At 32.7% G+C, this 19,070-nt stretch overlaps 2 protein-coding genes across 11 annotated transcripts in view; one reads left to right on the forward strand and one right to left on the reverse strand.

The window, feature by feature from the left end:
- LOC135844575 (uncharacterized) overlaps window positions 1-19,070 on the reverse strand; it is a 427,884-nt gene that overhangs the window by 10,943 nt on the left and 397,871 nt on the right. The window lies entirely within an intron of this gene.
- Window positions 1,856-18,650, forward strand: LOC135842052 (serine protease inhibitor 88Ea-like). Its single transcript, XM_065359400.1, has 6 exons — window positions 1,856-2,071; window positions 12,586-12,912; window positions 13,051-13,350; window positions 17,135-17,270; window positions 17,387-17,622; window positions 17,791-18,650. Exons 1-6 carry the CDS (start codon window positions 2,069-2,071, stop codon window positions 18,073-18,075), a joined length of 1,287 nt encoding a protein of 428 aa, XP_065215472.1. The 5' UTR covers window positions 1,856-2,068; the 3' UTR covers window positions 18,076-18,650.

Raw genomic sequence — 19,070 nt, forward strand, 5'->3', positions numbered from 1 at the left:
AATATATTTTTTTCAGAATTTTTGAGAGTCGGAACGATATGAAAACTACGTTTCGAAACTTTTTAAGCTGATTTTTTGTACGAAAAAAAGTGGCAACACTGATTTTTATGATATCACCAAAAAGCCTTTCAAAACCCCTAACTGTGGGAAAATGTTCCATTTTGTTAGGTATCGCTGATATCGAGTAATCCACTGCTGAAATGGATGATATTTTAGGTTCACTGAAAACTTTGACACCCCCTGGCTGCCTTTAAAAATGGGCTAGAGGGCTGCGATTTGCGCCATTGGTCACCCCTTCGGAAGGTCTTTCTACAGGAAAAATTTCAAAAAAATCGCCGAACCCTTCTACCAACTTCTTGGTCCAGATTGAAAATGATTATTGGAGTTTGCAGGAGCTTCAAACCACGAAATTGGCAAATGAATTTTTGAGGTCGCAGGTGCTCGAAATTAAGAAATTCGCAAATGAATTTCAAAGTTCGCAGGAGCTCGAAATTAAGAAATTCGCAAATGAATTTCGAAGTTCACAAGAGCTCAAAATTGAAAAATCGGGAAATTGATTTCGGGGTTTGCAGGAGCTTCGAACTATGAAATTGGGAAACGAGATTCGGAATTTGCATGGAACTCTGAACTAAATGAGTAGAAATGAATTTCAGAGTTTGCAGGGGCTCCAAATTATGAAAATGGGCAAATGAATTTCGGAGTTGGCAGGAGCTTCAAATTATGAAATTGAAAGAATTTCTTAGTTTGGAGGAGTTACAAACTAGAGGTCGAAAATAGAGTACACACCAATTTTAGCTTTCTAGGTCAATTTGCTGAAATTTGGATTTTTTCTCATTTTGACCCAAAGTTGAGTTTTCAAAAATTCGTCAAAAATCGAACAATGAATTTCACCACCTGAAATTTTGGCTAGTGGGATGTTTTGGGGCGCTATTTTGATTTCGTTTCGTTCAAAAATGGTTATGCTAGTTGAAATATTTCCCTAGTAAGTGATTGCGGAATAAGGGTATTAAATTTGATTTGACATTATTAGAAAAAAGTGAAAGATTGAAAAATGAAAAATCACATCGGAAAGTATTTCTGTGTTCTCACCCACAAGACCATATATGCATCGAGCCCAAAGCCACTTCGATTGGATAAACGATAAACACTTTTTTTGAAAATGCTAAAAAGTAAAATCCAAGCTCAGAGCTTCGAGAGATTAGATTTTTTACGCCAAGTCCTACGTATTGGTATTACCTAGATACGTATTTGGATTAATTAATCGAGTGGGTGTCGTACAAAATATTTTTAATCAGTCGAATCTCAAGCCTAAAATTCCATATCGAGGAAGACGTGTATTTTTCCCCCTTACATACAAAGTTATTTTTAATCTGAATTTTGTTTACATTTTACCAACGCTATAAATTCGTGCAGTTTAAATTACAGGTTTCAAAGAATTCGGCATGTGCAAATTATATCTCGTACCAGATGCCATTTAAGATGGGATTTTTTACAAACGTGATGAGGATTTCCACACACCTATACGTATATTTATTGTGAACTCCTCGATTTCATTGATTTTTTTTTCATAATAATGACGTTAGTAAAAACAATAAAAAATAAAAAAAAACACACACGATACAAAACATCACATGATGAAACATTTCTTTCTGCTCTGCCATGCTCGTTTACTCCTTTATCAATCAATATATGAAATGCTAACTGCGGACTGAAATAGATGTAGGTACAGGTACAGGTACATACGTACATAGGTATGCATTACTTACAGGTATAATAAAAACATGCATGCAAGTACACGCAGTTCACAGTATACATACTCAGTACATTATATTTCCTATGCTGGCCTATACAACTGCTGAAAACGGAATGGTTCGCGTCTTTGCGAGTAGTAGGATTGGTTTCAGGACCTCGGGGAAAACCATTCATTTCAACGGATTAGTTTTTATGGCAACAATCCGCTATTCCGGTCGTCAGTATTCCGCGTTTGGTGTCGGCGTATTTTACTCATAATCGTTTTGCTCGTCGTTTTGTTGTGATTTGTTATTATTATTTCTTCAAACTAAACTGAATGGTATGTGCTTTTTTGTGTGTTTGTAATAATTTTTAATGTGATTTTTTTGCCTTTTTTTTTTGAAAAGCATCAGGTTGCTAATTTCTAAATGCGTTTCCTTTCCCTTGGTGCCGCATGAAAGTAAAAATAGAAATCATATGTGTCATGTGTGTACTTGATAGGTACATTATTTTCGGAAATTTTAATCGTGTAATTGTTATCAAATTTTAATTTGTGAGTGTCTGCGTACGTACGTGTTTCTCATAATTATATCACTACTTGTGAGAAAATCAACATAAGGGTAATGTAGGTACTTATTTAATGCAGCCTCGCGTGTTTACCATATTATACTCGTATTACTAGGTACATCTAATGGTACCTATTTTACTTACTTACTGTTACTAACTCATGAAATTTTTCAAGGAGATATCCTGAAACAAACGAGGAATACTCGAAAAACTGTCTATGTACATTGAAGAGTCTTTTTTTTTAATCAAAAATTTGAATTATGACCTGATCAAGCAGTTGTTATTTTTAGAGAATCATTATTCATCATGAAAAATGATAATAAGTCTTTTAATTACCGGTTATTTGAGTCGATTGTTTTTCAGTTATAGCCTTTTGTATTCAAGATAGCGAATTCAGAAATTGCAATTATCTGCCTACCTAGTACTTACACACAGATCATTTCTCTCTTGGGACAATCTCTTAGTAAATTTGCATACATTTTCATTGAAAACCAGCAACTGGTCAAAAACAAAAGTGTTCGGTATGTGGTATTTTTGGAATTCGCGATACTCATTCAAAATGAAATAGCAAACTGTGCGAGACCAAGGCCGTTGGAATTATTATACTTCTCGTTCTTCGTATGTGTACTTTTCAGATACTTACTTTACCTACTATTCAAGCACATTTTTATACATCGTCAAATATTTTCCTTCAAACATTCTAAACGTTTAGAAAAGTTTTTCAAAAACGTAAAGGTCATTGCAAAGTGAAGAGAAGTTAGGTACTTCTAAACATTAAACATGGCTAATTGTATGAAAACGATTTCTGAAAAAACATTGCACATATTACGTTGCATAAATCGTAAAAATTATTTTCAAAATAATTAATCGTTCAACTGTCTCGTGCAAGGTCTTTTGTCATACGTTATTTTATGGACATAGCACTACGATGTGTATCCACCAATAGTATTGGAGACCGACAACCGACAGCATCCCAGCATCTTATGTGGTTCTATCTTGAGGTATTATGCAGTTGATCATTGAATATCTACTCGTTGTTTTGGGTTGTCATAAAATTTCATGATCGTACCTGAGAAAATATTCCAATTTTTTTCCAAAAATTATTCAAGTCTTGCTTTTTTCATTTTTTGCTTAAAAATTGAAAAAAGCCTCGATTTTTCAAAAAAAAAAAAGTAATCATTATTTTTTTTGACAATAATTGCCAAAAATGGTTGTTTCCTGATATCGTCAAAATTTTGCTTTTTGGCAAAAATTTACAAGAATTCTAGCTTTTTAGAAAAATGGTTGAAAAATCCTACTTTTTTTCCAAATATTGCTTGAAAGTCTCGCTTTTTTGACAGAAATTGTCAATAATTTCCAAACGGTCCTGTTTTTAGACTAAAAAGTGTCAATAAAGTCTCGCTTTTTTGAAAAATTTTGAGAAAAAACACAAAAGGTTTCTGCACCTTTTTTGACAAAAATTACTCAGAAATCTTGCTTTTTGTCCAAAAAATTGCAAAAAGTTCTCACCTTTCTCGCCTATACCTAATTCTCAAAAATTTCCAACATTATCAATCTTGCTTTTTACCAAAATTTGTAAACGTTTTTAAGCTTTTCGAAAACTGAAATTTTTTTGGTTTTTCGCAAAAAAATTCCAAAAACTCTTTCTTACAATTCAAAAGTCTCGCTTTTTTGCCATAAAATGCCAAAAACCCCCCTTCCATTTCAAAAATTTGAAATAAAGTCTGGCTTCTTCTACAGATATTGCGAAAAAAGTATGATTTTATTTACCAATAATTGCCAAATTATAATTCCCAAAATTGTCAATTTTTGCCTTTTGATGGTAAGTAACTTTTTGGAGGGAAGGGGAGGAGGTAGAGGGGTGTTTGTAACTGCATGATTATCACACCAGTCGAGTGATTAGTTGAGTAGTGTTTTTTAATCAGGTCAGTAAATTTGCTAAAAATTTTCACTTTTTTCCAAAAAGTAGGAATTTTACTTGAAAGTCTCGCTTTTTTGGAAATAACTAGGGCTAGGATTTTTAAGCGCTATAAAATGAATTTTAAGCGCTATTAAAAAGCAATTAAAATGCAAGAAAAAAGCAAAAACACGCGCTATCAAATTCCACCATGTTTCATATCAAAATAAAGGTCTTTTCAAACCCCGTATCAAGACACATTCAAATTGAACCAAAATGAATTATGAGAAGAAAAAACGTCAAACCAAAGTTTATTTTCAACTTGACAGATTAAAATTACTAGATTAGGATCCAAGAGATTACAGATTAGAGAAAGCAGCAATTATGAGGTGTTTTTTTAAATTGTCAACTGTAAAAGATCGGCGATTGTGCCTCAAATTGACAAGTCACCTGTTTCACATCCAGAATCACAAATTAAAACATGCAGATTTTTTTTCTCCAAATTATTATTTTTTTTCAAAAATGTGCAAAAAGTAAATGAATTTATGAATTTTTTAAAATATTTGTTGCAGTTCTACCAATTTTTCATCATAAAAAGCGCTAACGATAGAAAAAAGCTCGAAAAAAGCACAATTTTGCCCTTTTTAGACGAAAAAAAGCATTTACAAGCATTTACACCCAAAAAAAGCAAAAAAAAGCGCTATCAACTTTCGCCATTAGCCTCAGAATGGAATGAATCGCAAAGAAAACTGATTTATGCCATATAGGGTCCAGCCACAAAAAAAAAGCATTATCATAAAAATCCTAGCCCTAGAAATAACCAAAACATGTGCCAATAATTTTCAAAAAGTTCAGCTTTTTGCTAAAAACTAATCAATAGGTAAGTAATACAAGATTTTTTTCAAAAACTTTCAAAAATTATTCTTGTTGTTTTTTTTTTTAAACAGAAATTGAAAAAATGTTTACCAAGTTGCCAGAAATTTTCAAAGTTATGCTTTTTTATCGAAACGTTGCAAAATATGTAGGAACCTACTCAACTTGACTTTTTGCAAAATTAAAATCCAAAACATTTCAATTTGTAATGTGTTCTTTTTTTCTTTTTTTTTAAATAATACATTATGTTGTGTTCGTTATGTAACTTTTCTAGTTGAAGTTTATTCTTTTTGCTAAGCTCTTCAAACTCTTGCTTTTTGCCAAAAATTGTAAACATTTCCAAATTTCCAAAATAGTCCCATTTTTTAAATCAGAAGTTTTAAAATAGTTCAATTTTTCAAAATTAAAATTCAAAACATTTCAATCAGTATGTTTCCTCCTCCCCCCCCCACCATGTCTGTTTCATCCCTCTTTTACCGATGAACAGACCCATCTAAGTATATTATATCCTTTTTTTTTCTTTTTGGGCTCACCTTAACGTATCTATCTGATGTAATGAAATAAGCCTTCATTTTTGAATCTCATTTACTTACATCAAGGTACAAAATTAGATTGATACCTTGTAGTATGTACTTACAATTAGTATTCGCGATGAGTTGATTTTTTTAGAATTTTCAAAACACTTTTTTCTTTTAATCATTAACGAATATCGCAGAAACTTGAGTAATGAGTGAAGTATCATTCATATTATTTTACATCATAATTACTCATACACAGGATTGGCCTATGAGCTGACCGTCGTTGGTAGCATTTCAATGAATTTGATTTATCGATCGGTCATTGTACCTATATAGAGGTCATAAATTTAGATTAATGACGGGAAATACAGGAACAATGACAGTTTACACGGGAGATGATAAGAGTAGGCCAAGGTTTAAAATTGCTTCTAAAATCGGAGGTTGGCGATCATTTTGACATGCACCATATACTACTTGTAAATAATATCAAACGTTGATATCTAGTTTCGACTGTCTCTGTAATACAGTATCAGTTCTACGTATAACGGTAATGCAGAAATTATTTCTATTGCGAAACCGTTGACACGTTTTATTATCTATAATGTACACAGATGTAAGATTGAATGAGAATTTTTCTTTTAATGAAAAAAGTTAAAGAACGGTGAAAATTGGGTAAATTAAATTAGGCTACCGGGTATAGATAACCATGATTGTGTAGGTAGTTTTAATGGTACAAGTACCTAACCGGACATTTGATCAAAAATACATACGCGGGTATATCCAATTAAAATTAACGAATTTTATATTTCACAATAAGTACTTGGTCGATTCGTCGTTGACCTTTCTATATATGTATATATTTTTTTATCATTCATTGTTTGAATAATACGTTTCCTGCTGACAAATTTCATAACTAATAAGTCTAAATTATTATTTAATGACCTGCAAATTTTATAATTCGAGTTGTGCATGTACGATTAGGTACCTACAGCGAGAATTGTAGGTAGGTACGTAGTTTGCCAAATATTTACCATAATAACATAAAACATTTCATTTCGAATTTGCTAACACGTAAATAATAATAATGTTGTGTCAATATCAGGCACCTTGATGAGTAGGTAGTTAGACTTACGTATGTACTTGAGATTTTTTATTCTGGATTTTTAAAATTTTCCATTTGCAAATCGAACTTGTGGATATCCTCCATTCTCATTCCTATAATTTGTGATCAATTTTTCTATTTTTTTTTCGATATACCTGGTTCTAGATTTGAGGTACATATTTACTTACAAGATCGATGAACTTTAAACAACTGAACTTGGTAACATTTTTTCTAGCATAGTTCGTAAAATACTTGGGTACGGGTATTCCAAATGACTCGATAGAAGTTTTTGTAGATTGGTCACAATTTATATTCAGCTGAATACATCATTTCATTCGTATACCATTTCTACATACCTATTAGTACAACCGTACGTATACCTACATATACCTGAGTTAGATACAGACTACTGGGTGTTTTAAAGTTTCAGGCTTCAGGTAGTCACTAGTATAAGTACCTACATAATTTATTATCATCATATGAAGTACCTATATGGAGCGGGGATGACATAGGAAGCTGAAATTTGGATATGTTGATCACAATGGGGGAACTGACCGATGGTATGATTTTGGACCCATTTCATCCATTTGGGGTCATATGCCCTTCCAAAAAAATGACCTTTCTGTAATTTCGTTGTTCAGCACACCACTGACCACCCTACACAATACTTACCCCCCCCCCAAAAAAAAAAAACTTTGATCGCAATTATGTTTGGGTCAAATTGTATTTTGACTGAGCTAGATATTGTGAATGTCACCAATTTTTTTTTTTTTAATTTTTTTATTTTACAATTTAGGTCTTTCCAACAGCTAAAGCCAATTACAGGAGAGACCATTTATAATTAAAGAGATAAGACTAAGATTTGCTCCAGAGAAACAAGTTTGAGAAATACAAAAATACAAAAGCAAGCAAAAAGGAGAAAAAAAACAAAAGAAATATTATTTTACAAATGTAGTTCTTCCTGTCTAGAAGAGAATGTAAGAAATAAGAAAAAAGTATAACACCAAACAGAAGAAATACTTATAAAAAAGAAAAAACAAAAAAAACATAGAAAACCAAAGGAAAATAAGATACAGAATATGAAATGGTTCACATCTCACAAACAGCTCCCACTGCACCCCCACTCCTACTCCCATGCCATCCCCACCACACGCCTGAAAGCAGACCTACCCATACTCAAAATATCAGCATCTGCACACCTACAGAGGAAAGCGTCAGAGATACCCATGATGTTGTTCAAAGGAGATACCTTCATCCTAAATGTGTTGTAATTGAAGGGTTCAGTTCCAAGTCGGTCTAAGTCCATTTTTTCCGTTTCGAGAAAAACGCAAATTAACTGTTTTTCTCGCCCTTCCGCTTCAATAATAAATGATGTGATTATATGGTTGTGAAGCTTGATCTTTCTGCTTTAAAGTACCATATTGGTATTTTTTTAATTTTGCGTATTTTCAGCTCCAGAGCACGACAAAGAGTCAGAAAAAGTGGACTTAGGCCACTTTGGAATTATCTGATGTTAAAAATTTCGAAAAAGAGCTGAAAAAATGCGTTTTTTCAAAAAAAAAATTCACGAATCATTAATTTAATACATTTCTGAAACAATTTCATTCAAAGCACCTATTTGTAAATACTACATATGATGAATAATACATGTGAAAACGCCTTCACTCGAAAATCGTTGAAAAACTTCTGAAAAACCGCATTTGTATACAAATATTCGTAAAAAATGTATGATTTAGGCCACTTTGGAATAATCAGCTTTTTTTTGGAGCCGGCAAAACAGCGCTACTGAGCGAAAAAAGTAACGCCAGGGGTTGGGACAAAGTGGTAAAGGTGTTAACCGACCTGTACCACCAGATGGCGCTGCTAACTCAAAAATGATAAAAATGGACTTAGGCCAACTTGGAACTGAACCCTTCAATTGTTTAAGGAGAATATTTTTTTTCTGCCTGGAGTGGATTTTTGGGGCCCAGAAATTGATTTTTCCCAAAGGGTTACTGTCATTTATGTTGCAGTGGATGAGATCATAATATAGAAACATTAATGCAATTGTTTCTCTTCTTTTTTCTAACAGATCCACTTCAAATCCTTCCAAAAGTTCTTTTTGTGATAAGTCATAAGGATAATATTCAAAAGTCTTTAAATATAGGTATTTCAAAAATCTAGTTTGAATTTTTTCAAGCTCTTTTATAAATTTTTAAGTACGAGGGAACCAAACTAGTACACCAAACTCCAGAATTAACCTTATGAAGGAGAAGTATAGGACTTTGAGTGTACTTATTCTCTTGAAGTGCACAGAATTTCTGACAACAAAATAGGCCATCCTCCTTGCCTTTGCTATCACAATGTTAGTGTGATACTTGAAAGTAAGTCCCACATCACAGTTTATACCCAGGTCCCAAATAGTAGTTAAACGACAGAGTTCTTCCCCACTAACTGTGTACTTATACTCCAAAAGAGTTTTTTTCCGAGTAAATGTCATTGATGCACATTTAGAAATATTAAGGGGCAGTTTGTTCTCAATACTCCATTTTACGAACATATCCAAATCTGCTTGAAGACCCTCACAATCCTTTATATCTTGGATTTTCTTGTATATCTTATGCATCATCAGGAAATAGCTCTATTTCAGAATTACCTATCACAGATGGAAGGTCATTTACAAATAAAAGAAAGAAAAGGGGACCCAAGTTGGAACCTTGGGGAACACCCGATGGACAGGCGTAAATACTAGATATTTTATTTTTGTAAGAGACATATTGGGTTCTACCATTGTTTTGCCTGCATTTATTTTCATTCTATATTTCAGTCCTGCTCCAAGTTATTCCAACTAGCATTTTTTTGAATCTTTCTGTTTCAGTAATTATTATTACCTTGTAGTCTGCATGACTTATTTATTCTTTTGCCATTAATTTTCAATTCACACTTCTTTCATTTCAATAACAAAAATTCCAAATTTTGTTGAAAACTGTGTCTGACTCAACTACAGGTTCTCACTTGGGTCTGAAAGCATCCACCAAAGAAAAACTGTGTCTCACTCAACCACAGGTTCTTACTTGGGTCTGAAAACACCCTCCGATTGAAAACTGTATTTGACTCAACCACATGTAGGTATGTACTTGGGTAGGAAAGCATCCGCCAACTGAAAATTGTGTCTGACTCAACCGCACGTATGAAAACTGTGTTCTGTGTTTGATTTGACCTCATAACTCGCGTATCACAATTATCAAATCAAAATTTCAGGAAATAGCTATCCAGGCTGGTATGTAACATTTGGCAACTATGGTGTTTTTGTAAAAATCACATCACACCCAAAAAATTTTTGAACTACATAATAGAAAGCAAGAAGTCAGCCCTCATCATGTGTTGCCAAGTTTCAGTATACCGGTCTTGCCAAACCACAATTACAATAAGCGGAACTTTATGTATTGCACCCATTTTCACCAAAATAATGTGATCTGATCTTCATCGCTGCACTTTTTTTTTCAGCAGACGTTCTTGATTATACGAGTAGGTATTCGCAGAATTTCCCTGTTGGCATTCAGTATCCTTTGAATTACTTACCACCTTTCTGTAAGTCAATTGCATCTCTGGTTTCTTTTTTTGACATGAAGCCATATTGAGTTTCACCAAGATTTTCATTCTATTTCTTCTCAATTCTGACATTGATAATGGATAGCAGCAGTTTGAGTGTATGATTCATTAAAACAATGGTTTTACAAGACTCAAGAGCATTTCTGTGAAATGTTCCCTCCCTATATATTTTGTTTATCATCTTCAAAAGCAGTTTCTTGTATTGAGATAGACTCTGGAATGAGGCCCTCTCCCACAGTTTCGTGGTTTCTGGCTCTTTTTATAGCATTCCTCAGCTCCCACAGGTGCTGCTTCAGATACTGTGATGTCACTCTCAGCAGGCCTTGTGCTATCATCATAAATTGGCAATTCATGATTCATGATGCAATTCTACAGAAAGTTGATGCACCAAAAATCATTGGGAAGAAATAGTGATACTTTCTGACTTTCAAAAACTTGGAAAATGTTGACATAATTTACTAGAACCTTCCTTTTTAAAACGTTTCATATCGTTGAATGGGCTTCTTTTAGTGGCCGCAGCTTTCTATTATTGTCGAATTCACTAATCTATACTTACTCATGAATTTCCTTTTGAGAATTTTAATTTTCAAAATTATCGATCAGGATCTGCAGATTTTTCCTCGTAAAAAATCAATTAAGTATAATGTAGTATTCAAGGAAGTGAGAAAAATACCTACCTCTAATAATTTAATTAACCGGGGACTGTGAAAAAAGCTTATGTCACGTTTTTCGTATGTTCAAATTAGTTTCTCAAACAAGTTGATTAGTTTATCGAAAATTTTTCTCAATTTGAAAACTATTTATAGTCATGTGCTGGGTGTGGGATCATTTTCTCTCCTTTCAATGGATAGGTAGGTACTAGGTACCTGTAATACACGGTGTACCTACCACGTAGAAGTCACTCTGAAGTCTGAACTATTTATTTTAATCATTAGAGTTCGAGTTCGAATACGACGTGGAGAAAAACCGATCCAATGTTCAATTTTTTAAACACTTTTCTCCTGCATTTGTATTACAAACATACCTACGTTTACGTATGGAAATTAGTACGTATTATACGGTATTACATAATAATCAATTACGAATTCGACGCGCTTTTTTAAACGGATAGATTGGTTGATTCATGTACATAATTCAAACCGCAGCAAAAAAAAAAAAACACGTTGAAATCAGTTATGTGATGAACAGTGAAACGAAATGACTAACTCGGAAACCAGTTCTATGAATACTCCGAGAGAGGACCGCGGAAAGTCGTAGACATTATTTATCTTCATATAAATGTAATGTGGCAACGTCGCATTGGAGAGTTCCAAAAAAATAACGTTATACCTATTAATAATCACCTATCCTTGAAAAATCTGTAATTACGCTGACTAGATCAATAAATTTTTATCAATGATTTTCATGTAATCAAGAAAATATCTTCAAAAAATTTGCATCTGGAAATAATTTCAAAAATTTGTTGACGTTCTGAAAATTTGATATTTTTTGAAGATGGAGGCAGGACGAAACGATGGGTAAACGCAAAAAAATATACTTGTCTTACCAAAAAGAAGTACGAATTTTTCAATTTCAGTGAGAAAACGTTAAATTCCAAAGAAAGTTATTTTTTTGAAATAGGTAAAAAAAAAGTTGAAAAAAGCTGAAAAATGTCGTGATGGGGCAACTTCTTGCAGTTTTCCTTATGTAAAAAGTATAGTTGGTCTTGAATGTTGAAAATTTTGCAAGTTCTAAATTGAAAAAATTCAAAAAGGGGTAACAAAAAAATCAAAAAATTAACGTACGGCTAGAAACGAGAATTTGTGGGGTTTTGGGCCTTCTCTTCTTTCGATCTAGCATTATTGAATCAAAATCTGAGAGTACCACCTTTGAAAGTTTAAGTACACCTGTTGTAAGAGTATAGACAGTTGTAGGACCCTATTTTAGGAATTCCCCTCTCCAAAAACTTGTTTTTCAGCAGTACAGTGAGGGAAAGTGAAGTGAGGGCAGATTTTTGGGTCGAAATTTTTTTTTTTAAGGTACCTAGGTACTTGACCAACAATGCCCAATTCATAACTATTTCCCAAATCCTGGAACAGGGGCAACGGGGCATTTCACACCCCTTACATGGGCATACTCATACCCTTTGTGCTCATCAAGTGGAAAAAATTCTCATTCATTTGCATCATAATAATAGATGCCTCTGCCCATCTAGCTATAGAAATTTTTTCAATTCCATAACTATCTAATATATCTAGATTCTGCCAATATCTATTTACATAAAATAAAAAAATAATACTAACGTTGCAAATTTTATCTGTTCACAGATTATGAAGTGGATTTATTATTTATCCATCGTATGCGTAGTCGTGCAACTTTCATCGCAAGATGAAGATCTCGGCGAATTAGCGAAATGCTTTCCTTTAAACAAATCGACGCTTTTATCGCCTAAAGAATTATTACCCGGTTTAACGCAAAGCCGATTACAATTCAGTCTGGAATTCATGAAAAATGTGTTCAAAAAATCCAAACCAGGATCGAATGTGTTCTTTTCACCTCACAGCGTATATCAAGCATTATTGTTAACGTTGTTCATTTCGGACGGAGAAACAGAAAAGAACATCAAGACAGCGTTGCGTATACCGCATGAAATAGTGAGTGAAATGATTTGCGCAATTTAATTACCTTATCGCAGCTTATGCCTATGTACCTATACCTCAGATATCCAAGTATGTCGAACGATTAACTTCACAATTGTAATTAACGCGATACTCGACTGTATTTTGTTTCAGGATAAACTAGAAGTGCTCAGAATGTACACGTTGGAAGCTGGCTTCGAGAAAATGCGCGCTTTGAACGCTTCGGCCAATTACGAATTTAATAACGTTAATAAATTCTTTTATGAAAATGATTTACCAGTCAGAGAATGCATGAAAATGGTATTTAAAGAAGAATTGGAGTCGTTGAATTTCAAATACGATCCATTTTTGTCCAAACAAATTATCAACGAGTGGGTTTCCAATCAAACTAAATATCAGATCAATGACCTTCTAAGTGATAGCGACGTTCACGAAGATACTAAATTGATATTGGTAAGGTTACACTTTTTTTTTACTGCCTATCGGTCTGTAGTAGACGTCCGATTATATGCATTATTATACCTACTTAGAGTTAAAGTATTGCTGTGCGTAGGTCCGTAGGTATTTACACTTTCTAAATTGATAGGTTTTGAGGTACCTTCTCAAAGTAATTAAGACTTTACGAACGATATATACATAATCATTGGTTGATAGAGTACTTGAACTGTAAAATTAACTCAGACACATTCTACAGATTTTTAATACCCAATTCGATCCGATGTTGTCCCCATACCTTGTTTACGTATTAATTACCGAGAAACCCTTCTATATTCCTGGCATCGGTTTCGCCACCACCCATGCGAACAGAATTTCTACATGGGTAGTTTATCTAATTCTATTTCGCTTACCTATTTGAAAAAAATCGTAATTTTTGTCACCTGGAAAAAAATGAGCATGGAATTACATAGCACGTATGCGTAAGCGTAATTAATGCCTTCGTAGTTCGTAGTCGTAGGTACATACGTGTATTATCTTACGTTAGTTACCGCTTATATATTTTTGTGAAAGTGGGTATTCGTCAACTTTTTTTTATCAATTTAACCGAGACCTACATTTGTTTGCTGTGTCACTAAACATTAACGTTTAGGTTACAATATACAAAGTTAACACCCACCAACTTGTATACACTTCCAGTGAAAAGAATAATGTTTAAATTACCTACACATAGGTTTCTCATCATTTTCATGGAACATCGAACATTATTTGAATATAAGATTGAGCAGGTCTCACCTCTTCACTTTGACAAACAGCGGCAAAGTGCTTCAAAAGGGTACATTTCGGAAATTGTTATTGTTATTCCCTAGTCCCCGATGCTTTCGTATAAAAAATGAGTCATCACTACGAATGGTCATTTCGTCCGACCATTCCCCAGAAATTATTCTTTCAAAAACTCAACTTCGAAAGTATAAGAATTTCCAGCAATTTCATTTATAAAACAAAACTTACAGCAATTTTGATAAAGACGGAGGCAAACAAAAAGTACCAACCTGTACTTTTAGGAAAATTAGGTAAGACCAGAAAAAAACAAGTCTGTAACAGTTGATTTTGGCAAAAAATATATATATTTTCCCTACAATTTTTACGAAAGAGTAGGGTTTCTTGTAATTTTAGTAAATAAAGTAGATAGGGAAGACTTACTTACCTATTGGCAGGCGTCTTTTTCTCATTTATTTTTATTACTTTTTTTTTGGAGTGGGAGCACGCGAATTCTCTTGAAAGTTGTAAGTTCATAATTTTTTGTACTCCCTCCACACCCCCAAATATCCAAAAAGAATTGATTTTCGACTTACCTGTTTAAAAAGTCTTATTTTTGTTCCAAAATTGGTAGAAAAAATTCTGTTTTTGCCAAGCTCGCTATTAAAGTTTCTTACTTTCTTTCTTTTTTTTTTGCTAAATTTTCCAAATTTTCCCAAGTCAAAAAGTGTTACTTACCTAATTTTGTAAAAAAAAAAAAAGGTAAAATTCAAGGAAAATAGCCAAAATAAGCCCATTTTGGAAATATTTTCAAAAAAATGCCAATTTTTGGTAAAATTGTCAAAAAGGGCAATTTTAGGTAAAATTGTCAAAAAGTGCCGTTTTTTTGGTAAAATTGTCAAAAAGTGCCATTTTTTGGTAAAATTGTCAAAAAGTGCCATTTTTTGGTAAAATTGCCAAAAAGTGCCATTTTTTGGTAAAATTGTCAAAACTGCCATTTTTGGTAAAATTGGCAGAAAGTGCCAATTTTTGACAAAATTATAAAAAAAGTCTTGTTTTTGCCAAGATTGCCAAAAAACCAAGCTTTAACCAACATTGGCGAAAAACTCCTGTTTTTTGTCACAATAGAGGCAGTTTTTGGCTAGTTGATGAAAAGTTGTCATGTTTTTCATCAACATTTTCTGGAAGTACTTTTTTGATAAAATCGTCGAATGGTCGTAATTTTGGCCAAAATTGCTAAGAAATTTTTCCTTTTTTCACCGAAACGTCCAGAAAACATTGATTTTTTCTTTGCATTCCAAAAAAGTCCACTTTGTGTTACAATGTTTGCCAAACAAAAGTCCTGTTTTTTACAAAATTGCTAAAATTTGCTAAAAGACTTTCTACAGAAAACTTCTTGAAAATTTTCAATTTTGACCAAATCACAGGGGTTCCCTGCAATTTCGGCAAAACTTGCAATTCTGATAAAAAAAGAAAAATTATTTTTCAAAATTTTGAAAAAGAATGCTTTACAAATTCTACAAAAAACGTAGAAATGTTTGCAATTTTTGCTAAAAAAAAACATTGTAGTAGTTTTGATAAAACAAACACAGTCTTTTTTGCATCATTTGAAACCAGAAGCAAGATCTTTTGACCACCTAAGGGATTTCTTCAATTTTGGCAAAAAACCAGAATTTTTGCCAATTTTTATAAAAAAGGAGATTTTTTTGAGAATTTTCATGGAAAATGAGTACTTTTATGTACCTACTTATCAATTTTGACAACTGAAAAAGGTTTTTAGGGACAAAAAACTGTTTCAGGTGTCAAAATTGCAAAATTGATGAAGACTCATTTTCTGATAAAATTCTCAACAAGAAAAGCTCCTGCAATTTCGATCAAAAAAAACTGAACTTGGGTCCATCTTTGCACATTTCACATAACTGGGAACAGTTTTTACACCACATTAACACGTTTTCAACATTTTTTCATGCGTTTTTCACCAATTTTACTGAAATTTGGTCGTTTTTAGAGACTTTATTGTTTTTACACCATTCTGACTTCTTTTTAATTTTTAATAATCAATTTTGAGGAATTTTCATCAAAATTTTAACGGTTTTTGGCCATTTTCAGTGATTTTAATGCTTTCTAGGAGCACTATTAGATCAATCAATACGTTTCAAACATTTTCTCGGGCATTTTGTGAAAATTTCATCAAAATTTTATCAGTTTTGAGCAATTTTCAATGATTTTAATGCATTTTTTGACAGTTTTTATATCATTAATAATTCAAAATGGTCTTGACATCTTTTGCAGTAATCTGCATTAGCAACAGGCTCTTCAAAAATAAAAAATAAAAAAATATAGTTACCTACGCTATAAAAAGAGTGCTTTGCTTTATGTGTCTATTTTCAAACTCAGAGGGGCAGAGGTATAAAAATGATGAAAAATTAATTTATCGGCTCCAATCGATTTGCATCCTCTCCCCCCTCCCAAAAAAATAAATCACTGTAGAAAATTTTGGATTTAAACCGGCACAAAAAGATCTAATAATACGTGCCTCAATCGATCGAAAGGGTCGCAAAGAATGATATTCGTACATCTGAGTTTACAGATGATGAATTTAATTTTCACCGTATTTTTACAGCCTTTTTTTTTTTTTGATAACTGGAGAAACCTAAAATTAGCTGGAGGCTCCAGAACGGTTTAAAACCATTACCAATCGACTCGAGAGGTTGAATATATGTTATAAATCAAATTTCAGCTTCACAAGTCAACTTGTTGAAATTTTGATTTTTTTTTCATTTTCATCAAAATTTGAATTCTTAAAAATTCTCCAAAAATTGAAAAATTATTTTCAGCACCTAAAATTTTGGCTGGTGGTATATTTTGGGGTCCTCTTTCCGCTTTGTTTGGTTTGAAATTTTTTCTGGTTTTTGAGATATGTACATCCTTCTGGAAGTCCACATATAGTTACTCAGTACTCAGTAGTAGGTACCTTGGTACATATATCGTATAATTTAAAGTAAGTAATTTTAATTTTTTTCTTTTTTCTTCTGTTATTCAGGTAAATGCGATGTACTTCAAAGGTCTATGGCAGTCGAAATTCTTACCAGAAAATACCAAAAAAGAAATCTTCCATAGTTCACCTTCTAAAAAAACCTTTGTACAAATGATGAAACAAAAAGGCAATTTCAAATATCGTAAGTAACACCCTAATTTACCTAGTATAGGTATCCCTGTCATTTGTGAAAACATCCTATTTCTTTTTATGAATGAAAATACCGTTCTAACGATGTACCTTTACGTGTATTTTCAGTGATATCCGAAAAACTCGGCATACACGCCGTACAGCTTCCATACAAAGGAGAAGATATTTCCATGTTCATCTTACTACCACCTTTCGTCGAACAAAACAGTATCGAATTTTTGCTCAGAAAATTAACTCCCGAAATGATCTCAGAAATTGTCGAACCTAATTACATGGTAGAACGTCCGGTGGAATTAGGAGTTCCCAAATTCACGGTCGAACATAAATTAGATGGTTTAGTTCCTGTAAGTTAAAATGAAAAATTTTATTCTTTTCTAGGTATCTCTATAATGTTTTAATGATGTACATACCTAAGTATACGTCATTCTGAATTTAGAAAAATAAAAAAAAAATGACGTGTCTTCGAAATAACAACACCTCTATCTATATAATTTTTTTTCTCATTTGTACAGATTTTAGAAGCCATGGGCGTAGGCGATCTCTTTAAAAATAGTTCTAATTTGAGCGCTCTGACCGGAGGAAACGAAGTATCTTTCAACGATGTGGTACATAAAGCTAAGGTATCGATAGACGAACAAGGAACGGTAGCTGCTGCATCCACAGCCATGTTTACTTTCCGATCCTCGAGACCTTTAGAACCTATATCTTTCATTTGTAATCACCCATTTTTGTATTTCCTCTACGATAATGTCAGTCAAACCATTCTTTTCATGGGTGTATATAATTCACCTGCATAGACGAGCGTCGAGAAATGCGAGTTGAACCGTTATATTCGATAATGACCAAAGAATTATGTGCTACATTTTATTACCTACCTATGTGGAATTATAGAAACGACATTTCCTTTTTTTTTTTTTTTTTTCATTCGAGTTTACACTATTATGTTGTTTATCGTGTGTAAATAGGTATTTTATTTTTACTCGAGATGTCTCAATAATGTGAATCGAAGTCGATGGAATATGCATTTACTTTTTTCTCACAATTGAGCATTGACATCCGATTGCATTTTGATTTTTGTACTGTACGTTTTAATATGTATGTAGAAATTGCGTAAGAAGCGATTTTATTTCATGTATGAATCATTGGTTGTCATCTCATGATTTTATTTTTTTTTCTATTTTCATTCATTTCTTTTGTTTTTGTGTCTGTTTCTGTGTAAGTGTGCGTTTGTATATATCTTGATTAAGTTACCCTACGTCGTGACGAATACTTTTGCACAGTTTTTTTCTACGATATAATTGTATATAATGTTACTGTAATTTATTTTTTATGAAAATATTTCGAAATAAAATTCCTAATAATTTTAAAACAACTTCGGACTTCTTCTTTCAGCCAACGTTTTTTATAATTCGTTCTGTAGGTACCTAAATGGGTAGATAATATAGATATGAGGACAACCCAAAATGGATAAGGTGTTTTCACTTCAAATTCATACAAGACACCATCAATTTTTCCTTCAAACACAAAAGTAATTTTAGTAAACAAAAAAGCTCGAAACAGTAACAAAAACAGCGAAACCTTTTTGCAATTTCCGAGAAAAAGCAAAACTTTGACTATTTTAGCAAAAAGCAGGACCTTTTGGAAATCATAAAATTTTTAAAAAACATTTGGTCAATTCGTGGAGTAAAAAGTACATATTGCTAAAAAGTGTGAATTTTTGTAATAAAAAACAAGAGCGCGAGTGCAAAACATTATGACAATTCCCTACCTATTTTTTCACAATTAACTGACC

This window comes from Planococcus citri, chromosome 1 (genome assembly GCF_950023065.1).
Source record: "Planococcus citri chromosome 1, ihPlaCitr1.1, whole genome shotgun sequence".
Lineage (NCBI taxonomy): Eukaryota > Metazoa > Arthropoda > Insecta > Hemiptera > Pseudococcidae > Planococcus > Planococcus citri.

Bases quoted from the DNA above. Each gene is read 5' to 3' on its own strand.
- LOC135842052 (XM_065359400.1), top strand. The intron at 17,271-17,386 runs GTAAGTAACACC...GTGTATTTTCAG, and splicing joins AAAAGGCAATTTCAAATATC to TGATATCCGAAAAACTCGGC. The intron at 17,623-17,790 runs GTAAGTTAAAAT...TCATTTGTACAG, and splicing joins AATTAGATGGTTTAGTTCCT to ATTTTAGAAGCCATGGGCGT.